The sequence below is a fragment of the Catharus ustulatus genome, chromosome 14 (genome assembly GCF_009819885.2).
Source record: "Catharus ustulatus isolate bCatUst1 chromosome 14, bCatUst1.pri.v2, whole genome shotgun sequence".
Lineage (NCBI taxonomy): Eukaryota > Metazoa > Chordata > Aves > Passeriformes > Turdidae > Catharus > Catharus ustulatus.
This window is the reverse complement of record NC_046234.1, coordinates 7,710,582-7,734,041: the sequence shown is the minus strand read 5'-3', so window position 1 is coordinate 7,734,041 and position 23,460 is coordinate 7,710,582. Positions and strand designations below refer to the sequence as shown.

The 23,460-nt window shown below is 47.1% G+C and overlaps 1 protein-coding gene across 1 annotated transcript; it reads left to right on the top strand.

Moving 5' to 3' along the window:
- Positions 1–1,243: 1,243 nt before the first annotated feature.
- MTMR8 (myotubularin related protein 8) lies at positions 1,244–22,821 on the top strand. Its single transcript, XM_033072381.1, has 14 exons — positions 1,244–1,318; positions 2,841–2,963; positions 3,834–3,996; positions 6,007–6,164; positions 7,665–7,793; positions 9,104–9,238; positions 10,888–11,020; positions 12,329–12,438; positions 14,024–14,149; positions 15,603–15,652; positions 16,175–16,375; positions 17,105–17,233; positions 17,954–18,080; positions 18,560–22,821. Exons 1-14 carry the CDS (start codon positions 1,295–1,297, stop codon positions 18,785–18,787), a joined length of 1,836 nt encoding a protein of 611 aa, XP_032928272.1. The 5' UTR covers positions 1,244–1,294; the 3' UTR covers positions 18,788–22,821.
- Positions 22,822–23,460: the final 639 nt, after the last annotated feature.

The following is a 23,460-nucleotide window of genomic DNA, read 5'->3' as shown; positions in this document are numbered from 1 at the left end:
GGGATCAGGGCTGGGCACCCACGAGACACAGCATCGTGCTTGGAATTTAAAACACACGGCAAACAGGACGAGCAGGTGTTACTAGCTGTGGGAAGTGTGACAAGTGCTAAAATGATAAATGTGCCTCCAACCCCTTTCTCGAGGCGAGGATGCTGTCAGCCTGCTGCCCATCCAGACAGCTCAGCTGATGGCCGCACGCTTTGAGGGGGAAAAAAGGTGTTTGTTTTCCTGAAATATTCCCCGAGAGCTTCGCCAACGCTGGTGCTGGGAGGGGAAAAGACACGGGGAGATAATCTGTGAGACTGCAGCAGGATGGAGTGGAGGATGAGGGGCTCCTGAGGGCTCTGGGCACATCCTGAGGGCTCTGGGGAGATTTTGGGAGCTCCGGGCACATCCTGAGGGCTCCAGGCACATTTTGGGGACTCCGGGCACATCCTGAGGGCTCCGGGCATATTTTGGGGGTTCCGGGCACATCCTGAGGACTCCGGGAACATTTTGGGGGCTCCGGGAACATTTATTTTTTTTTTTTTTACTCCTCTTTTTTTTCGGGCTCCGTGCACATTTTGGGGGGCTCCCAGGAAGGGGATCTGGGCATATCCCGGGGGCTCCGGGCGGGGGCTGTGGGCACATCCCACGGACTCCGGGTACACCCCGAGGGCTCCCGGACGGGGTCTCTGGGCACATCCCCGGGCTCCGGGCGGGGGCTCTGGGCACATCCCACGAGCTCTGGCAACATTTTGGGGGCTCCGTGCACACCCCACGAGCTCTGGCAACATTTTGGGGGCACCGTGCACACCCCACGAGCTCCGGGCACATTTTGGGGCTCCGTGCACACCCCACGAGCTCCGGGCACATTTTGGGGCTCCGTGCACACCCCACGAGCTCCGGGCACATTTTGGGGGCTCCGTGCACACTCCACGAGCTCCGGGCATATTTTACGGGCTCCGTGCACACCCCACGAGCTCTGGGCACATTTTGGGGCTCCGTGCACACCCCACGAGCTCCGGGCACATTTTGGGGCTCCGTGCACACCCCACGAGCTCCGGGCACATTTTGGGGGCTCCGTGCACACTCCACGAGCTCCGGGCATATTTTACGGGCTCCGTGCACACCCCACGAGCTCTGGGCACATTTTGGGGGCTCCGTGCACACCATGTGGGCTCCGGGCGGGCGCTGCCCTCAGCCAAGATGGCGGCGGCGGCGCGGCTCTCGCGAGGCGGGCGGGGCCGCGCGGGGCGGGGCGCGCGGGCCCTGATGGCGGCGGGGCCGCCCCTCACGGCGGGGCCGGGCGGCCATGGAGCACATCAGCACCCCGAAGGTAACCGCGGCACTCACCCCGCGCCTCCGCGCCGCTCCCCCGCTCCGCTGCCTCCGCTCCCCCGCCGCGGAACGACCCCGGAGCTTTCGGGGCTGTGGGTGTGGGGGTCACAGCGCCCTGCCCGGGTGTTGGTGGCTCCGGCGCTTTGTGGGGAGGGGGTTTCGGTGTGGGCAGAGCCCGAGGTGCTTTGAGGGAGATTCCGGAATGTTTCATTTCTGTCAAAGCGCGGAGATTCCTCTTAGTCCCAGTGAGTGAACCAAAAAGTGCTTTTTTTCCCCCCCCCCCAATTGAATTAAGTCAAACGGGAGCTCCGGGAACGCTGTACGAAATGGAATTGCGTTTATTCAGGCAGTTGATAATTTAATTTTCTCCTTCGTTGCAATGAAGGTTGTTGCTGCTCATTTTATTCTGCAGGATGTTGTTTTGGGGATGCTCCTCACCCCCTGCTCTGAGGTGCTCTGCTGGTCCTATATGCCTGTAGTGCCATGAGAAGGGCAATATTATATTTAATAGCTATATATTATATTTAATAGTTATATCTGCTGAAAAACACGACTTGTTAAGAGGACACTGAGCCAGGCCTCAGCTCTCCAATTTATTTGCTGAGATTTTCCATTATCTACTTGAGACATAAGGAAGCCAGACATTCAATACCCAGAACTAAACTATCATTTATTGCTAAAACACTTGTTTTTGTTGTCCATCCAATTATTTTTCCCTATTATTTCTGCTTGATGGTGAAAGAAAAATTCCATCTGCATTCATTAGGCAGCAAATAGGCCAGGAGAAAATCAATCCAGCGCTGTAACATATTTTATGATGTCTGCACTGATGTTCTTTAAAGCTGTTTTTTATTAATTAGCTCGGTGTGGTTTCTGCAATACACTTGGAGGCCAGGAAGTGAGTTACAAGAAGTAGCTGCTAACAGGGAATGAGCAGTGGGAAGTCAGACTGGAGAGGGCTGTTCCCTTCAGAACAACATGTTGCTCACCCTGAGCACAGCCAAGTCTTTCCTTTGCAGTTCTTTGTCTTGTTATTTCTGCAGCCTCCCACAGTAACAAACTGGGGTCATCTTGGCTGCAAATCCAGTAATCCTGTTAGGATTTGCTGGTGCTGAACCACAGCTGTTTGCTTAACCTTTATGGCTTTAATTCATGGAGAAATAATTTGAGTTTATGGTGTAAGGCTGACTTGGTGTTGCAGGGGGGATTAAATTCCTGTATTTTTCTGTCTTGCTTCATGAGCTGTGTATTAGAAGTTGAAAGAATGGTGTTCAACAGGTGCTTAGGTAGTTCTAGTTCTTCTGTCAAAGCTGGATTTGGAGGAATTTCTCCATGGAAAGGGTGGTCAGGCCTTTGAAGGGGCTGCCAGGGAGGTTTGGGGTGCCTGAGGAAGAAGTGAGCATGGGCTGGGTGACAGAGTGGGAGTTGGGCACAGGCTGGACTCCATGATCCCAGAGGGCTTCTCCAGCCTCAGCAATCCTGGGATTCTCTGGTGTTTTCCTGCTCTGTTCCTGCTGCAGGTGGAAAACGTGAAGTTGCTGGATCGTTACGCCAACAGGAAGGCGGCGAGCGGGACCTTGTACCTGACAGCCACACACCTGATCTATGTGGATGCCTCTGCTGAAGTCAGGAAGGAAATATGGGTATGGTGGGCTGGAACACATCTGGAAAAGCTGCTTCAGCTCACAAGATGGATTGGATGGGGAGAATGGATTGTCCCATTCCACCCTTCCCATGGGCAGGGACGCCTTCCACTGTCCCAGGCTGCTCCAGCCTGGCCTTGGACACTGCCAGGATCCAGGGGCAGCCACAGCTGCTCTGGGAAATCCATTCCAGGGCCTCCCCACCCTCCCAGGGAACAATTCCTTCCCAATATCCCACCCATCCCTGCCCTCTGACAGTGGGAAGCCATTCCCCCTGGTGCTGGAACTTAATGCTCTCATTTCCAGAATGAACAGGTTTGGGAATTCCAGATCTGTAGTGGTCTTTTAGAGCATTTTGGTGCCAAATGCTTCCCAGGAACAGCTGGTTCAGAAGGAAATGGGCACAATGGTGATGTGACTTCACAGAATTCACTCATGGAATTAGTGTCAGTTCAAGGAATGTAAAAAACCTGTGGAGTTTCCTATGTCACACTCAATATACAAGACCACTAAACATGAATTTGCAGCTTTTAGAAGTGCAGAATCAGCACTGGAATTAGCCTATTTTATTAATTCTAAGGTGAAATGGGAATGCCAGAATGTATTTCATATGGAAGTGAAAACAAAGCAAAGTGCACCAGGTAAATTGAGCTGCACATCTTTCTCTGCAAGTAATTTATGTACATCTGTGTGTTTTCAGTCCTGCTTTAGTTCCCTGGGTTTTGACTGCAGTTTATTTTTGATAAATGTCACAAATAAACTCATTTTCTGCTGCTGCTCAGCTGCAGGAAGCATAAACAGCTGATTGCATTACAGAGGTTTCCTATCTGCTTTATCAGTGACAAATGATGTTTATTCCCTTTTCTCCAGATCCTGCACCACCACATCTCCAGCGTGGAGAAGCTGCCCCTGACCACGGCTGGGTACCCCCTGCTCATCCACTGCAAGAACTTCCACGTGGCTCACTTTGTGATTGGGCAGGAGAGGGACTGCCAGGATGTGTTCACCTCCCTGCTCAAGCTCTCCCAGCCAGGTACTGGGCTTGGCAATCTGTCCTGGGAATCTCTGCAGTGCTCCAGGCTGAGCCCTGGGGAGCTCTGCTGCCCCATGTTGGGTTTGGGAGGGAGGGAATGGGATCAGAATCAGCTTCCAGCACCAGGGACTCAGGGAGCTGAGCTCTGTGGAGCAGGACATTGGCTTCCAAACTAAACACAGTCTTGTTAATGGAGAGAGATTATTTACAGGAGCCTGGAGTGACAGATTCCCACTGAGAGAGCAGGGTCAGATGGGATATTGGGAAGGAATCCTTCCCTGTGGGGGTGGCACAGGGTGCCCAGAGAAGCTGTGGCCGATCCTGGTTCCCTGGAAGTGTCCCAGGCCAGGCTGGAGCAACCTGGGACAGTGGGAGGTGTCCCAGGGGTGGCACTGGATGAGCTGTTGCAACCCAAACCTCTCTGGGATTCTGTGCCTCTCTGGCAGTGGGAGTGACGTGGTCTCCCATGAGGAACTTCTGGAGAGTTGTGCAAAGTTCACACCCCAAACCTGGCCCCTGTCAGTCCCCTGTGTCACCCAGCTGTGTGCGGTTCTGCCCTTTCCAGCTCATCTAGGCATTCCCAGAATTCCCAAATCCCACAAAGTGGCATCTTTGCTGTGTTCCCAGCAGCATGGTCAGGCTGCTCTGCTTATGAAAGTTTGAGCTTCACCCTGCCCTGACATGGAGTCACTCTTAAAATGTGAGCCAGACACCCTCAAAAACCTCTGCTCTCTTCTAACTCCAACTTTTTATTCCAGCAGGGATGAATGTTCAGGCTTTTCTTGCAGGACAGCATTCCACTGAGCTCCCACCTGGCTCCTGCCTCTGGCAGCCTCTGCTTTTGGGGTGCTGTATTTGGAGCTGTGTTATTAAAGGATGTCATTTGTAGCTGCAATTTGTGATGGTGTCACCAGGCTGAGGGAGGGGAGTTCATGGCACCTGGCAGCTTTTTGCTGGGCTTTGCCTAGTTTAGATTGTTTTTTTTAATTGATATTAAGGCCTGTGTCTATTCCCAGCATCCCCCTCGTGCTCTTTGGAGTTTTCTTAGTTCTCAAGTTCTGCCTCTGATGCTGTAGCTGGCAGGTTTGTGGTGTTACATTTAAAAGCTGTCACTGCTCTTTGAGGTGTGAAAATTAGAGGTTTGGGTAGTGCCTGAAGCGTGGGAGGTGTCACTGCAGGGGCTCACACCAGTTTCCTTTGGTCTCTGCTGTATAAATGCTGTAGCTCTTCCTTTTTTTCTACTTCTGGATTGTAACAGCACATTTTTGTTGTTCTAAGATGTCTGAGTGTGCTCCCTTCGTGGATTTTTGGCAGAGCACATCATTACTGATGATTTGCACACATGTGATGGACAGCTCTGGGTTACCTGCTCAGTACCCAGCTGCTTTATCAGCCTCTGACAGGTTCCCCTCTGTCTCTGGAGCTGCCTCTGGATGAGTTATTGGTTGGATTTGCACTTTGTGCAGAGATGGGAGGAAGTTGGGATGGTAAATGGGCAGCTGTCAGTTCCAGCCTGAAGCCTTTGTTGGGCTGACAGCAACATTCCAGACATCCCTCAAGTTTTCCAGTCTCAGAATTTGTTGTTGAGCAATGACCTTACAGGTGTGCAGGAGCTGTATGAACTCTCCACAGAAAACAGATTTTTAAATCCATGTTTTTGTGTGTGGGTTAATGGTTATGGTATAAATCCCATCTAACAATCTTAATGCAGTGAATTCAGGAGGAAATCATTTGTTTAGGAGAAATTACTTCTTCCAGCTTGGGCTAAAACACCTTGTTAGAATGAATGTATTTCCCTGCATTTGGGAACTGAATATTGGAAATTCATGAGGATTTCAGGATGCATTTCAGCACTTGGTACTATCCCAACCAAAAACCTGTAAAAAGTTCAGAAGTCTTAAATACTTTGAATACTCCTCTGTAGCACTCAATCATTGGTTTCCAGAAGTTTTGTCCTCCTGGATGTCTTTGCATCTCTAACTTGTTGATTTTTTTCTTTCTCCTTCCAAGTGAAACCCGAAGAACTTTATGCTTTCTCTTACAATCCCAAAATGTCCAAAGAGAGCCGGGAGATGGGCTGGAAGCTGATTGATTTGAGACTGGATTACCAGCGCATGGGGATTCCCAACGACTCCTGGGAAATAACAGATCTTAATAAAGACTATGAGGTAATTCCTGCCCACAGGAGCCATTTCATGCACTATCTCCTTGTTGTTATTAATGACAGCCCTGCTGCTACCTCTGCTTTGAATCAAAACATCATCTTGCTGGGGAGTTGCAGATAATGATGCTCCAGGAGAACTGCAGAGGCACCTTGTTGTGTTTGATCCCCCTGGCAAGGCAGCAGAGCCTTGTTTTTCTTCAACCCATCTGTTAGGCAAAGCCTCAAGAACCCTGAGATGCTTTTTGGTATTTCCAAAGCCTGTCCCACCTGGCTGGTGGCAGATGTGGAGGAGAGAAGGAAATGGCAGCAGTTTGGATTGGTGGGGAATGAGGCAGAGTGGAGGGACTAAGGAAGGAAGGGAAAAACAAGAGTGGGAAGGAAAAACAGGAGCTTTTTGTGCTTTCTCAGTTGGATCTTCTGCTACCTCAGGGCCCTCTGTCATTTCAGTCTGAACTGCCTGCTGCTGTTATTTTCCCTGAAAGGCCAACTTGGATCTAAACAACATGAAACAAAAGCATTTGTCAGCAAGCTTGTTCAAAATCCTGCTCCACACACATTATTTCCCTTTTTATTTCCTCTGGGGCTGTGTGCAGTCAGACCTGGCTGTTGAAAAGCAAGGCAAGCAACTCCAAGGAAGACACCAACATATTCAGAACCCTGAACCCCCTTCCTTGGCAACTTTCTTGGCTTTAAGCTCTGGGTTCAGGAAATACAAGGCTGTGCTGCCAGTTTTACCTGCAGTCTGAGGAGGCCTGAACTGAGCTCTGAGCTGTTTCCAGAAGCTGCTGAGGGCACCTGGACATGGCCATCTCAAAGCATTAATCACTCCAAGGCTTTGCTTGCTGCAGTGGAACTCTCAGGTGCTTCAGAGTTTCCTCACAGTTTCCAGCATGTGTTTTAGAATTGTCAAGCCTGATGGAAAGCCAGGCTTGGAGAGCAGCTTTTCTGGTAAGGCCATGCTGCAAAGACTGTGCTTGTTTGAGGAGAAAGGATGGAGCTGCTCTGAGCTCTCTGAGGATTCCACCTGAGTGCTGGAAATGCCTTTTGAGTTGCATAACATTTAGAGAGAACTTTTTTAATAGAGCTAATTTCTCTTTTGTGGAAAGGAATTCTTGGCTATGAGGGTGGACAGGCCCTGGAATAAAATTCCCAGAAGAGCTGTGGGTGCCCCTGGATCCCTGGAACATTGGGGCCAGGTTGGACACTGGGGCTTTGGAGCACCCTGGGATAGTGGATGGTGTCCCTGCCCATGGCAAGGGGTGGGATGGCTTTAATGTCCCTCCCCCGATTAAATCTAAATTAGAAACTTCTGGATGTAAAAAACTTCCTTTCAGTCTGCACTATGCAGTCCAGTTTTAAAATTTTAGGTTCAGCTGCAGAGTCGATTGTTTCCTGCGTTATTTTCCTGAATACCTCATAACCTGATAAGCTAAAGCTGAATTTCTCATGGATTTTGAAGTGCTCAGGAGCAATATCTGTTTCTTTTTTCTCTGTTCTGCCTCAGGTTTGCAGCACATACCCTCCTGAGATCGTGGTGCCTCGAGCTGCCACCAGGGCCGTGGTGATGGGAAGTTCAAGGTTCAGGAGCCGAGGGCGGATTCCGGTGCTGTCTTACTTGTACAAGGAAAACAATGTTAGTGCTTCACTGCCTGCTGCCTTGGGGGGAAGAGACTTCTCCTTTTTGTCCAGTTCCCTTCTAATGAAAGGAAAGAATAAGATAATTATTAGATTTGAGGCCTTTGAGAACTGTGCTTCTCTTAATGGCTTTCATTTTGAGGCACAGAATGAGCCAAAGGCAAACACTTGGAATGCATCCAGAGCTCTGCCAAAAGCACAGACTTTCCAAGCTTCCTGTTGGGAATTTTTTCTTAATCAGCTTTCAGCAATTCCTTCTGATGTGGGGTTTTTTAATCTCCTCTTTAACTATATTGAATAATGTTTTATCAAGTTATATGTTGACTTGGCTGGATTTTCTTAGTATTGAAGAGGAGGAACCACCCCAAAATAAATCCCCACTAGTTCAGAATAAATGAAGGTTTCATTTTTTTTTTCCACTGAAGACCAGAATGTAAATTTGTAACTTTGCTGCCTCAGCATTGTTTTAGATGCTGATGGTAGGAAAATTCAGTCACAGCCAAATTGTTGTTTTCCTGAGGAAGCGTGCCTTGACCTGGGCACTGCCTGGAGTTGTGCTGGAAACTAATGAAATTTCCTTAAAATGCACCCAGTGCTGCTCTGAATGTACAACAGCCACAACTGCTTAGGAAAACTCAAAAGAATGGTTTGGAAATAGAAACCAAATGGAAAACATGAGAAATTGCTGTCTTGCAGTACCTTCAGGAGGCTCAGGGAAAGGAGGGAGAGGGACTTTTGTATGGGAACATAGTGACAGGACAAGTGGGAATGGTTTTAATCTGCCAGAGGGCAGGAATGGATGGGATAGTGGAAGGAATTGTTTCCTGGGAGGGTGGGGAGGCCCTGGCACAGAGAAGCTGTGGCTGGCCCTGGATTCCTGGCAGTGTCCAAGGCCAGGCTGGAGCACCTGGGGAGTGGAAGATGTGATAAGAAGATGTGATCGGTGTCCCTTTCCACCCAGCCATTCTGGAATTCCATGAACTGCTGACATCAGGCAGAGCAGGTTGAGCCTCCTCACCCTCACTACTCCAAATTCCCCAAAGCTGTCACTTTGTGAAACAGCCCAGTGTGTGCCCACCACAGCAGGAGCACAGAGCACAGCTAGCCTGTGACTCCCAGGGGTTTGGGGCAGCAGGAGGGGCTGCAGCTGTGAGCCCAGAGGGGTTTGGGGCTGAGACAGCAGGAGTGACTCTGTGTGTTTCAGGCTCTCAGTGACAGCAGGACTGTCTCTCTCTGTGTGTTTCAGTGACAGTGACTCTCTCTCTCTGTGTTTCAGTGACAGTGACTCTCCCTCTCTCTCTGTTTCAGGCTGCCCTGTGCCGCTGCAGCCAGCCCCTGGCCGGGTTCAGCGCGCGCTGCCTGGAGGACGAGCAGATGCTCCAGGCCATCCGAGAGGCCAACCCCGGCTGCCCCTTCATGTATGTTGTAGACACGAGGCCAAAGGTACCTCCCTGGGCTCTGGGCTGCTTTTCTATCTCTGGTCTGGATGAGCAGTGCTGTTGTCACTTCAGTGTGTCACCATTTTGGGTCCCTGCAGAGCAGGGATGTGGGATCAGGCTCCTGCTTCATGTGAGGTGATCCTAAGGATTTGTTCTCCTGGAGTGTCCTGGGTTTGAGGTTTGTTTTCAGGGTGACCTGGTGGAACTGGCAGTTGTGAAGCTGACTGGGACAGTGAAGCATTTTCCTGCAGTCCTAAAGGATAAAGGAGAGAACTGGGAGTGGAGCTGGAGAGAAACCTCAGGATTCAGTTCCACGAGGCTGAAGTGCTTTTACTGGCAGATCTGGGAGGAAGTGGAGCTGTGAAAACCAATCCCTCCCTTATTTTTTTCCTTTTAAAAATAACACTCATGATGGAGCTTAATACAACTCAGCTCCACTATTTGGGGCTAGAACTTGAGAGCTGAGGGTTTATTTGAGAGGAAATATTTGCAAAATGAGAATTTTAATGACTGTCATCTTGAGGAGCTGAATTTAGAAATTTCAATGATTCACTTGTAAACATGGATTAGGAGTGTTGCTGGAAGCCAATTAGAACACAAGGGTTTTCATAGCACACAATTATTGAAATGCAAAGATTTAAATTGCTCAGATGACTTGAAAAGGGAGCTTTCTGAGAACCTGCTTCACTGTTCAGATCTTGCAGTTATTTTATATAAACCACAAGTTTAGTTAAACTATGGCAAGGGCAGGAAAGAAAAAGTCATTTTGGGGAAAAGAGGGAGTGTTTCACATCTTGCTGCAGTGTATATTTTGGCTTTTGGTGTGACATTTCCTAGAGATCCCCTGTTCTGCTATGGTACAGAGATGTGCCACTGAAATCCATCACTGGTGACAATTTGTGCTGAAGCATTTGGTGACAAAGGGAGGATTTATAATTGGTGACACTTCTCCTCCTGAGCCAAGCTGTCCCACTCAGGCAGAACTGAAGCACTGGGGTTATTTTACAGTTCTAAAGGTGTCTGTACTATATCTGACTCTTCTCTCCCAAAAACTGCCCAAATTGATGGTGGGAGGATTGAGCTACTCTGTTTTCTGTCCCCACAAAAGATGTCCTGGTATCTCTTGAACTGCTTTGGGGGTTTTTAGAGCAGCTGGTTGCTTTTCTGCTTCTCTGCTGCATTTGCTCTGTTCTTTCTGCTCAACTTGAATGTTTCTGTGTTTCCCTCAGGTGGCTTTATTTCCTCTGTGCATGTATGTCTGTGAAAACTGGGAATTCCCTTACTGTTTCTATACCACCATGTATGTAAAAATGTTAAAAATGGCTTTCCTAGTTCTGCTTTCCTGTGCCTCTCTCTGAATTTCCTTAGGTAAACTCACAGTTATAGCAGGTTCAGTGTCTCTGATGGCATAAACTGGAGCTTTATTCTACCCTGAGCAGGGCTTTAATGAACCTCTGACTAATGAACTGCAGTAATTTTAATGAGACAGGTGAAAAAACTGTCTGGGAGGTGGGGAAGTACAGCTGAGTAACAGCTGGGGGAGCTTTAAACAAAACAAAAAAATTAAAAATAAAAAAGGAGCTGCAAAACAGCCTCTCTGAATTTTGTTGCGATTTTCTCTTTCTTTTCTTTTCTGCTCCTTGAATCTGCCAGTTGAATGCCATGGCCAACAGAGCTGCTGGGAAGGGCTATGAGAATGAAGATAATTATGAAAACATTCGTTTTAAATTCATCGGCATAGAGAACATCCATGTGATGAGGAGCAGCCTGCAGAAACTGCTGGAAGGTGGGTACAGCCCTGGCAGGGGTTTCTTTCTCACCCCTCTGGGCAGAACTCCTGCTGAGTATCCAAATGTTCCATGCACAAACGTGTTCTGATGGCAGCAAGGTCAGCATCTTGCTTTGTTTGCTGCATTCAAGTGGCTGAAAGTATTAATGCTGTTAAAATGCTGTCCTCCTTTCATTTTCTTTATAGTGGTTCAAAAATAGCAACTAATGTTAAAAACATTCATTAATGAATGTGCCAAATTAATAGAAAAAGGTTAGATAAATATTACATTTTACAGCTAAGACAGTCTCATGGTTGCTTCATGAAAGAAAACCAGCAGAGGTTGTTCAGAAATTCTTTTTGGGGTTTCTTTATTTGGAATATTAACAGTTTTTCAGAGTTTGGCATGATCTCCCAAAGACTTGAGTCTCATACATACTTGGTTCTAACTTTTAATTTATTTCTAATCCCTTTCAACCAAGCGTCTTTAAAATTTACTAAATTAATGTTTTAATACATAAATATATGAAAAGCTCATTGATGATAAGGGAGAATGCAAAGCAGGGCAAAAGAATCACCTGAGCATTGGGGATCAAGAGGGTCATGAGGCCCAGAGTTTCACCAAGAGAATCTTGGAGAATTTTGCAATTCAAGTGCTGTCATCCAAAGTAGGAGTTTAATATTTTTGTAACATCATAATGCTCATCTTTTTGTCAAAGTAGTTGGGTAACTGATGCTCCCAAGTGGCCCTGCAGGATCTGGGGACAGATTTTTTTGGACAAAAATGGGGCTGTTGCCACCCAAAAGAGTGGCCTGATCACAGCTCTGAGTCCTCACTTGCCTCTTCCTGGCAGATTTATTTTGTGGTGGGAGAAGTGACAGACTAAAAACTTGTTCTTCTCCAACAGGGATAAAATCCCATTCACTGGGGTTTATGGACTGTTCTGAGTTTTATTGCTCTAAGTATTCTCTGTGCTGGGTTTCATTAGAGCAGCTGAGTTGCCTTCAAGGTTAGACTTGTTATTTCTGTCTCTAAATTAGAGAGAAATAACTTCAGATCTTTGGGAAGTGAGGGAGTGGTTGTAGATGGGGTGGTGATTTAGAGTAAGTAACAGCTGAATAAATAATGAGTTACCCTTTAAACAAAGAGCAGCAGGAGATTTCTCAAATTCTCCCAAAACCAGCGATTTTTTTAGTTATGAATTTTACATACACAACCATTAGTGTGTCCTTTAGACAGAATATTTCTGCAAGCAGTGAAAATGTGTGGAGGGATGCTGAGGAGGAGCAGGGGATGCTGTTGTGATTGTCTGTGTGTGCTCCCAGTGTGTGAGATGAAATCTCCCTCCATGAGCGATTTCCTGACGGGGCTGGAGAACTCGGGCTGGCTGCGGCACATCAAGGCTGTCATGGATGCAGGTGTCTTCCTGGCCAAGGTAAAGCTGCTCCCAGCTCCAGCTGCATCCCAAAATCCCTTCTGGTGTGTAACAGGGCTTTAGTAGGGCTCATTGGAAACATAAGATCACAAAATGTGAATAAATTACAGTGATTTCACGATTATAAGCTGCACCATTTTGACTAAAATTTTGGTCTGAAGTGCAGCTTATAATCAGGTGCAGCTTATATATGGACAAAGAACAAAAAGTTGCTGTTTTAGTTTGGAGGACAGGTGTCTGCTGAGAAAGGCAGGAGCTTCTCTTTGAAATGGAGAATGTAAACCCCCTCCCTCCAAATTATTATAATTTTGAAATCAAGGGGCTTTCAGGCAAAAATATGGGAATTAGGAATAACAGTTCTTTTCTAGGGAAATTAAAATAGAAATACAGTACTACAAAGAAACAAGCTCCAAACCCTGACAAAGTCAGAGTACAACCTGACACCCCGTCAGGCAGGGTGTTGGTAGCAGTCCCATTCCATGGTGGCTGCATCCTCCTGCAGTGACAGATGTGGCTCAGTTGGAGCAGTGCTCCTGTACAAGGTGCAGTTTCCCTCTGGAGTCCAGTGGAGAAAGGGGCTCCATTAGTGTCCCAAAGCCTCTGTTTTTATCTTGGTAAGAAATGTTGGGCTCTTCCCCCTGGCTGGAGCAACTCCCAATGGGATGCAGTAATTTTATCAGTCCCACAGTGGGACTCAATGACCATGAGCAGAAAATGACTGGCTGGAGGAAGGATGGGTTGTGAAAAGATAAAGAACAATGCCTTGCCTGGTTTCAATGGATGGCCCATTAGCAGAATATCTGCTGTTGAGATAAGGATCACTGCCCCTACCCTCAACAGATGGTGATAGAACAGATCCCTTTTATCACACTCTGGATTGTAACATGTGGCTTATGTATGGACAAAGAACGAAAAGTTGCTGGCACCCGGAAGTGCGGCTTATACTCAGTGCGGCTTATAATCGTGAAATTACTGTACCTTTATAAACCTTTTTATATAGCAGTGCAAACAGCTAACTCTGTCCTCATTACTCACCCACTGCTGTGCTTTAATTGAGGGATTGCTTTCACCAGTTTATTTTCTCCTGCTTTGATGTGATGTGGACGCTAATTTTGATTATTCAACACACTCCTCGTTTCTGCAGAGCTGGTGGCTTTGCAGGTCAGCCAGAAGGAAGGAAGTTACTCAGGAGTAGTAGAGGGTGTGCAGGAAATGTGGTGAGAGCGGTGGTAAACCTTGCTTGTCTCTCACAGTTTGCCCACATCACAAGCAACAAAATTTGTATTTTGTGTTTTTTTGTGTTTCTCTCCTGCCATGAGTGGCAAAAGGTGGTGGGATGGGAGGAAGTTGGGGTCGAGTCCAACTACTTTTTACTCATCCACCAGAATTTTTCCTCAGAGGAAAAATGGCCTTGCAGAGATCACAGGGGCTGTTTTTTACCAGCACTTTGCTCTAACTGGGGCTTCTCTTGATGCACTGGTGCATTTTCACAGGCCAGAGGAGAGATGGCCACCACTGGCCTGGGGTTTTGGGGTGCTGCAGGTGAGGGCCAGCATTTCCCTGAGCTCTGTGCTGTGTCTGGCAGGCTGTGAGGGAGGAGAGAGCCAGCGTGCTGGTGCACTGCTCCGACGGCTGGGACCGCACGGCCCAGGTCTGCTCCCTGGCCAGCCTCCTCCTGGACCCCTTCTACAGGACCTTCAAAGGCTTCATGGTAAGGACATGCAGCATCTGAGGAAGGGCTCAGGCCATTTCCTGGGACCTTCATAAAGCAGCTGTGGTTGTGTAAAGAGCTGGAATTGCTGTGAGCAGCACGGCAGCAGCTGATTGACAATTCCCAAATCCTTGTTTCCTGCAATGTTCACATGGCAGCCACTAATGAGAGCTCTCACCAAAGCTCTCTCTGGCAGCAGTCCAGCAAGAAGTGCTGGAGGAGTTTGTGCTGCAGGTCTCCTATCTGCTGGGATTTGAAATTGGATGAACTCAGTCCTGTCCATCAGTCAAATCTGCATCACTTCGCACCTTTTTTAAAAGCCATTTCATTTTAATTTGGCTGTTTGCTTTTAGTGCAGGGGTTTTTTTTTAATTTGCAGCCATCCCTGCCTGAACTCAGGGCAGTCTGTGATGTTTCTTTCCATTCATCTCTTGTTAAGTACCTGAAGAGCTGCTCTGTCTCAGGAGAGCTCCTTGAAGGAATCCCTGAAAAGCAGAACAATGCAGATTTTACCTTTTCCAGTGCCAGGACTGCTTTCCGTGCTGATTTTACTGTTTCTATTTTTGTTCCTGGATTATACTGCAGTCTTTTAACAGTTAAAATTCCATCAGCACATGAAACATCTGCCTGGGCTTTGTCCCTGAACAATTCTGCATGAGCTGAGAACGGGAGCAGTGACACAAACACATCCCTGTCTGTCCTCATGGTTTGTAGCCCCCTGACAAGGGGTTATTCCTAAAGGAATTCAGCAGCAGGGCAAGGAATGGAAACAATAAAATAAATTTAAATGAAGTTTTCTAAGAACTCTGTTGTGAGTTTCTGCCTTCCTCTCAATCTGGATGATGACAGCAGGAATTATCTTTAGATATAATCCAGTGAAATAATGATGGATACAACCTCAGCCATGTGGTTCCTTGTGAGACATTGTAGGAAAACAGATTTTTATCTTATTTATCTGTAAGGAAAACAGATTTTATCAGTTTTTTTTTTCTATTCCTACAGGCATCTATTTAAAAAATGCCACATAGTTGTTCTTATTTCATCCTGCAGCTGCACTTCATAGATTTCTTTTTGTCTGTTAAACATTTGTTGGACTCCAGTTGTTGATTCATTTTACTGAATATCACAACACTCTTTTCCAAAGTAAACAGCACAGTGTAATATTAAGCTGTTAATTCTTTGAGCTCAATGTATTTATACATTATGATTTTAACAACTTAGAAACTCCCTCAAAATGATGGTTTTGAAATGAGTTCTGATTCCAGTAGGGCCATTGCCTTGGTAACTGGATAATCTATAAATCACGATTCCTGTTCCCATTGATTTCTGGGGATTTATTTATAGCAGCAGGGTCAGCAGGCTGTCAGCTTTTTAGGCTTTAACAGCAAAGGCTTTATTTTGCTTTTTGAACCAAAGTAATGCTCTGTTCTTAATGCCTGTTTTGAACCTGCAGGTGCTGATAGAAAAGGAGTGGATTGCAATGGGCCACAAGTTCTCACACAGGTGAGAGGGGCAGGTTCCACTGGGGCAGTGAAACCAAAACTGTCTGCAGGTTTAGGGGATCCCATGAAAAACTGAAATGGAAAGGAGAAAACATTGGGAAAATTGGCATTGGTGACTTAGAGCCAGGTGTGCTAAGGCTGTCATTTCATCTCTGTGTGTTTATTGCTTTACAAAATCATGGTTGCAATTCTGGGCCTTTTCTTACCTGCAAAATTCTGTCATGGAATCACAGAACCACGAAGGTTGGAAAAGACATCCAAGATCATGAAGTTCAATTAGCACCCAGAACTAATCCATGTCCCCAGTGCCACATTCACACATTTCCAGGGATGGTGACCCCACTCTGGGCAGCCTGTCCTATCCAACCAGACCTGGGATTCTCCTGCAGCATCTCCAGGGAGAGGATCTCAGCCACTTTGCCAAGCTCAAAGCATAAACTTGACCTGGAAGAGATAAATGATAGCAAATGGACCTTTTGTGGTGGGTGACAGAGAATTTATTCTACTTTTTACACCTCTCTAGGTGTGGCCACCTGGATGGGGACCCCAAAGAGGTGTCCCCTGTGTTCACACAGTTTGTGGAGTGTGTGTGGCAGCTGATGCAGCAGTTCCCCTGCTCCTTCGAGTTCAGCGAGCGCTTCCTGCTGGAGATCCACGACCACGTGTACTCCTGCCAGTTTGGGAACTTCCTGGGCACCTGCCACAAGGACAGGGAGGAGCTCAGGTGAGCTGGGATACCCCTGCCAGTTTGGGAACTTCTTGGGCAGTGCCACAAGGACAGGGAGGAGCTCAGGTGAGCTGGGTGCTCCTGTCAGTTTGGGAACTTCCTGGGCACCTGCATAAGGACAGGGAGGAGCTCAGGTGAGCTGGCGGTTCCTGGAGCCAGCAGGCCACAGATCCCTGGAGTATTTGAAAAAGTGGTGGGGTGGGTGTGTTTTATGGAATAGGAGATTGTGAAACATAACATTTATCAGGACAATGTTAGCCTTAACCAAGAGAAAAGAATATAAATGATATCCCAAAAAAAGATGATTCAGTTTGGAGCACAATAATAACTCACAGATGTCCCTTCTGGACAGGAGAGTGTCCATTTTAATATCCTGTGCTTATGAAATCAATCAATCTTCACTTGGGAAGAAACAGAAGAAACAAGAACTTCTCTCCCCAGAGTTTGGGTGTCACAAATGAGTGTTTGAAGGTCACCCAAAGAATCCTTGGGAGAGGCATCAGCAAAAGCAGGTTTGATAGAAAAAAGTGTGACCAAGTTCATTGGCAAGGTTCACTCTGTTACTTATTAAATGGTTAAAGCACACAGAGAAAAACTGAAATAGAAAATCAAGCTAGCTAAAAACAATTCTTAGCTCCCTTAATCTAATTCTACTCCCAACAGCTGCAGTTGTTAATCCACTTGCTGCTTTTTTTTTAGTGATCAGATGTTCTTTGTACTTGCCAGAATCTTTGAGAAGACCCATTCCCTGTGGCCTTTCCTCTTACAGAGGAAGCAGGAGTTGAGAAATCCTTTGTACAGAGGCTTTACAGCTTACAAAGAGCTTCAACCAAACACTCTACCTTTCAGTTTCCAGTAAGTGGCTCACTTAACAAGGGGGACATTTCTTTCATTGGTAACTCAGTTAAATGAAATAAATTTGCACTGATCAGCTTGGTTTGTTTTACCTTTCCCCTCCATTCCTAAGAGGAGCAGTGCAAAAGGGAAATAAATTCAGATGCTGTCATTTAAAATATTTGTAATTTGGCGTTGAGAAAAGAGGGTGGGGAAAGGCAAGGAAAAGCAGAACTTCAGACAGAACCACACACACCCCCTGACTGCTTGCTCTGTCACATGGAAGTGTTTGGAAAAGTTCCTCTTTTCCTCCTTTTTCATCTACATCAAGGAAGTTATTCAAGCAGGAATTTCGGTGCCCAATTCAGGGTTTTTCCCAGACTTTGTTTCTGCCTCACTCCTGGGCCCTGCTGAGGGAAAGGGGCATGAAAATGGGATTTTAATTGCTGTGTGTGCAAATGAAAGTTGGGAGGTTGGGCAAACCAAGGAGTTGAAGATAAACTGCCCAAGCTTCCAATAAATCTGCTATTTAAAAATGAAAGTAAATATTAAATAGGATGAAAATACTGTTCTTTTCACTTGAAGAAAAGTTGCCCATTGCTACTGAATTTCATAATCCAAGACCGTGGCAGGTTTTAAAATGAAATCCTGATCTCAATTTATTAAAATCATTAACCAACATCTGTTTGATGGCAATAGTGTCCAGCTGAGCCCCTAACTGCATGTTTTGCCTGCTTTGAGGTTCTGGTGTGGGATGTACAACCGCTTTGACAAGGGCATGCACCCCAAGCAGTGTGTGCTGGATCAGCTGCTCAGCTGCAGCAGCCAGAAGGTGACACTGGAGGACAGTGCATCCCAGCTGCAAAACGTGAGGCACAGGGGAGTTCACATCTCCTGGGGGGGTGGGAGAGGTTCATGAGGTTAAATTTTGGTATTCAAGGGTTGGAACAACCAGTTTGGTGAAAATCAGGGGGTCAGTGACACAGCTGTGTGTGTTAAAAGCACCAAAACACCCCCAAACAAATTAAAATGCAGCTTTTAAAGTACACCAGTGAGAAGAATATCAGTGTCCTTTGTTGGGGTAATGTGAATGCTGAAAACTTCAGCTTTATTAATTAAACACTGATGTTTGTGTCTGACATGGCAGGATCTGTGTCCAGGTATTTCTGATGTTTGTGTCCACGTATTTCTGATGTTTGTGTCAGACATTTGAGGATTTGTGTCCAGCTACTTCAGTGCTGGATTTGAGAGCTGGAAAAGAGGCACTGTCATGCTGACATTTGGTTTTTGTACCTCTCTGACATCTAGGTATTAATTATTTCTTTTTATGCCTTTTTATTTGTGCAGAAACTCCCTAACCTCGATGGCCCCTTGCCCAGCAAAGGCTGCACCTCACCCGAGGCAGGAGCTGCTGCTGCCAAAGCCTCCCCCCCTCCTCAGGACTGTGCAGAGGGAGCAGCCCCTGTGCTGAGCAATGGCCCCTCCCTGGGGCACCAGAAGCACAAGGAGAGCCCAGCCCAGCCCCAGGATGTCAGAGCCTGCAGGGAGGATGGGCAGGCTCAGCACCAGGGATGAGCTCTGGGAGCTGCTGGGAGAAGCTCAGGGGAGCTGCTGCAGCCCCCATTGGCAGCTGAGTGTGAGTAGGGGTGTGCAGGGCTCCTGGGGGACACCTCCTGCAGCTCAGGTGCTGCAGAGCTGCCAGGAGCCTGCCTGGCATTCCTGGGAACTTGGCTTTCAGTGGGAACACGTGCATTTCTGAGGGTTAGGGCTGCCTGCCAGCACTGCTGTTTGAGGCTGGAAGAAATCTTGCCAATTCCATGAGGAGCTGGGCAGTGAGTGCAGGAGGAAGGATGCAAATCCCTCTGTTCTCAGTGGTGGTCCAAGGTCATCTTAAAACAAGAAAAAATTGCAATCTGTCTTCAAATGATAAAAAACCCCCAACCTTTCTTAGCTGTGAATGAATCTCTGCATGGACCCTTGCCTTGTAGCAGAAGTGATTCATGTTTTGTTTCCTATGCATATTTGTTACACAAAACCCCCTGTGCCTTCTCTGAGACTGTGTCTGTGTCCAGCCAGGCCACTCTGGTTTTGTGTTGGAGTTTGCAGTGTGGTGTTGGGTCCTGTCTGTAGTCAGTGTTTGTGAGGAGCTTTTCTTCTGCTGCAGCTTCTCCAGGTTTTTGCTGATCCCCTGAGTTCAGCAACTTCTTTCCAAGCTGACCTCTTGAAGAACCAGCTTTATGGACTTCCTTTATTGATGAGAGTGCAGCAAGCCCCAGAGCCAGCCTGGGACACATGGATTTGGTATAAGAGGGAGGATTGGAAATGAGGAAAGACAGGAAAACATTGAAGTGGAATTCTTCTCTTTATGATCTTGGTTAAACTGAAGCAAGAGAGTAACTCTGTTCCAAGCTGGAATCATGGATGAGACAGCAATTACAGATGGGATTGAAATGGGGCCTAAAATGCTGAAATCACTTGCTGAGTGATTCTAGGGAATGTTCAAATTCCAGGAACTTTAGGGATGTTTTGTCTGTCTCATGTACAGTATCTCATGGCAATGAACTTGGGAAGAAACAGAAGAAACAAGAACTTCTCTCCCAGGGATTGGGTGTCACAAATGAGTGTTTGAAGGTCACCCAAAGAATCCTAGGGAGAGGCATCAGCAAAAGCAGGTTTGATAGAAAAAAGTGTGACCAAATTCATTGGCAAGGCTCACTCTGTTACTTATTAAATTGTTAAAGCACACAGAGAAAAACTGAAATAGAAAATCAAGCAATCTAAAACTCAAATCAGCCATTGTGGAGGCTGGGGATGGAAAAGGGTCAGGATGAAAGGGAGTGAGGGAAATTCTCCTGTTGAGTCACAAGGTTCAGAGTGGAGCATCATGCCAGACTGAGCCCTGGAATTAGCAGCACTTCAGGCCTAAAGTTTCCTGCAAACAGAGAATCAGTAGCAGCACTTGAACCCAACAGCAGAAAACCAGCAGGTGAGGAATTGAACAAGGGCTTTATGTGGAATTTCTATGAGCACAACAGGAGCTCCCTTAGAGGCTGAACTCATCAATCCAAGGCACTCCATAATCCAGGAGGGCAGCATTGCCAGTGCTCTGGCACAGCCCCAAGGACCAGGTCCAGGTGTATCCCTGGGAAAAATTCCCTTCCAGTTCCTTGTATTCCCTTCCAGTTCCCTGTTTATAGAGAGTTGCTGTGGTCAGAGTCAAACTGCCTGGCTGCAGTTTTGGTCAATCTTCCTTTGAAAGGTCAAGAACAAAAATGTTCCATTTGGGTTGTTATTCAGGCAAGAATCAGATTCTAGAAGAATCAGATGTTGGCTAAACCCAGGAGTGTGTACCCCAGCCCTGGGAGCAGCCAGTGTTCCTGATAAGCTCAGGGTGCTGCTTATCAAGCTCAAGGCCTGAGGACATTTCAGAAATTGTGGTGTGGCCCTGGAGGATTCACCCCCCAGGAAATCTGTGCCCCTGTCCTTGTTCTGTGCTGAACTGCACAGAATCCCCTGTGCTGCTTTCCTCAGGATGCTGCTCTGCTCTTCTCAAGCTGTTGTTTCAATTAGGTGCTGCCATGAAGTTTTCCAATCAGTTTTTCTCTTTTGTAGAAAATCTGGAAGCCAGCTGAAAATATTTGAGCCTTCCCAATCTCCAGTGAAAGTAGAAACATTCCATTGTGACACTAGAGAGTGCAGTAACTGTGCTCATGTTCTTTTAACCCTTGGTGAAATCACTGGGTAGATCCAGTGTCCAAAAACCAAACAAAACTTCCCTGAATTGCTCATTCTGGGTAAGAAAATTTTATAAAGCACATGAAAGATCCAAGGAAAAAAGAGAGCACAGAGTTTCTCCACTGCCTGGAATGGCAAAGAGGAAGTTTTTTAATACTGAGGGTTTGTCAGACTTGTCAAGGAAGGAGTGGGAGCTACAAGAGTGATGGATTAAAAATTCAACACTGGAAATTCTGACCCAGGAGTGACTGAGGGATCAGCCCTGGCTTGTCTCCAGGGGGTAATGGGCAACATCCACCTCCAAATGTGAGAGAAAATGGGACCAAGACTTTTTAGGACCAGTTATTCTATGGATCATCAGTCCTTTAAATGTCTTTAATGAATTCTGTGATTTTCATTAGAGATCCAAAACTGGAGAGGATTGTGATTGACTCCTGAAGGATTTGGAGATGCCATTGGTTAATTATTGCACAAATCCAGCTTGCAGAAGCTCCTGGAAATGCTTGTGTGTTGCTTTGCCTTTGGAATTGCCATTGGAGGAATTTAATAATCTTTAAAAAGGATGTCTCCACAAAACCCCAGTGTTACTACAAGTGTGTACAGCCACCACCAGTTTACTCAGTGTTGTAAACTTGGAGTAATCATGCTGCTTTTAACAGTGGCAAAACGGAGCCAAACCCAAAAATCAATGTATTTTAAACCTCTTGGATTTCATTTGTACAGGCAAAGGCTGCAGTGTGTTCATGTTGGAATTTAGAAGCTGGAAAAGATTCCAGGATTTCCTCCCCTTCCACAGGCTCATGGGTTGAAAACCAAACAAGGAGATTTTTGGTTTTGGTGGCGACTCTGGGCTGTTTGAAGAGCCCAGATGAGGAATCCAGGTGGGATGTGCTGCCCAGCAGAGCTGTGTCCCTGCTCCTGCAGTGTCCTGCCTGCATTCTCTGCTGTGGGAAGGATGGAGAAGCTCTCACTGCTGCTGGGGAAAGTTTCTGCAGATGCTTTATTCCTTGGGGAGCAGCCAGGCTTTGTGAGGTCAGAAATCCCGATTTTGTTTGGAGCAGTGCACTTCTTTCCACATGGATTCCTGTGACTGGGAGAGCTGGGAGGGAAGAGGGATCTGATTTGTGCAGATGAGCTCTGCTTGTGTAAAAATGAGCTTTTCTGGAGCTGCTCCTGCTTCCCCAGGGCATCCCATGGCTTCCTGCCTGTTCCCAGCATCTCCTGTGCTACAACCAGGTGTAACCTTGTAGTGGACCAGTGCCTGTCCTGCTCTGAAGCACAAGAGGGACTCGTGGAGCTTCATTTGAAATGTCTTTAATGTGAACTTCATTCTGTGGGTTCTTAAATCGGGGTTTTCTTTGCAGAGAGAAAAAATCCAGTTGGTGCTGTTTGCTCTGCAGGGACAAAGTGGGAATGGTTTGGGTTGTCTGTAGGTTTAGTTCTCCATGGCCTCTTTAGGGGTGAGGAAAAGCAATTTGTGAAAGTTTTGAGGTCTGATTTACTCTTGCTCTGTTCTGTGCTTAGTGATTGCCTTTCCAAGTTCATTCCTTGGAGTAAAAATAAAGCAGCTCTGACCCAGAGCCATCCTGGCTGGGATGGAGGAGGGGATGGGCTCAGAGGGAGCTGGGAAGATTTTCAGGAAGGTTCCCCAGTCCTGCAGCTTTGTCAGGAGCTGAAGGTGCCCAGAGCTCCAGAGGGTCTCCAGGTGGGAATGCTGGTGTGGAACAGCCCTGGAGATGTTTCCATGGCCTCTGGAAGCACAGAATCCTCAGAGCTGAGGAAAAACCTTGGAAAGGGAACTCCTGCTCCAGGCTCCTTCAGCTCCTGGGCAGCCCCAGAGCCCAGAGGAATTTCCTGGATCTCCAGGAGTGACCAGGAGAACTCCAAAGGTGTTTTCCTGCCCTGTGCTGAGGGCTGGGCTTGTTTTTTGGGGGGGACCTTTTCCTGTTCCTGGTTCCCATCCCTCCCTCAAACACATCTAGGCATTCCCTGAGGGAAGAACCTGCTCTGAGTGTCCTATTTCTGTTTTAATTAGCACCCAGCACTTGATTAATTAGCTGAGGAAGCAGGGGATGGTAAAGCCTGTGCTTGGGACCAGGCAGCCAGGTGGGCCATTCATTAGGGCAGCTTTGCTAATGACATTAATTACTGTGTCCCCCTGGGAGAGCTGCAGGAGCAGGGCAGGCTTCAGGGGTTGTTTTTATATCATTTTATATCATTTCTACATTTCCATCGATTTAATGTAGCAGAAACTCCTGGAGTAACTCAGCACTGGTCCCATCCTCCAGCTGGATCCTCCTTGGCATCCCCAACCCCATCCTTGTAGGAATGTCCCTAAAACCATGTGTGCTGTGCTGGCTGGCAGTGTCCCTGTGCTGTTTGTGTCTGTGTCACTGGAGGGACACTGGTGGGGGATGAGCCCCAGTTTGTGCCCCAAGGGCTCTGTGGGGCTCTGCAGTTCCTGCACTGCCTGAAGCTGATCTTGTCTAGAGGAGAATTGTGTCTTTTGTCCC

Coding starts and splice junctions, on each gene's coding strand:
- MTMR8 (XM_033072381.1), top strand. CDS start 1,295: ATGGAGCACATCAGCACCCCGAAG. Junction 7,794..9,103: donor ACTTGTACAAGGAAAACAAT/GTTAGTGCTTCA, acceptor TCTCTGTTTCAG/GCTGCCCTGTGCCGCTGCAG. Junction 11,021..12,328: donor CCTGCAGAAACTGCTGGAAG/GTGGGTACAGCC, acceptor GTGTGCTCCCAG/TGTGTGAGATGAAATCTCCC.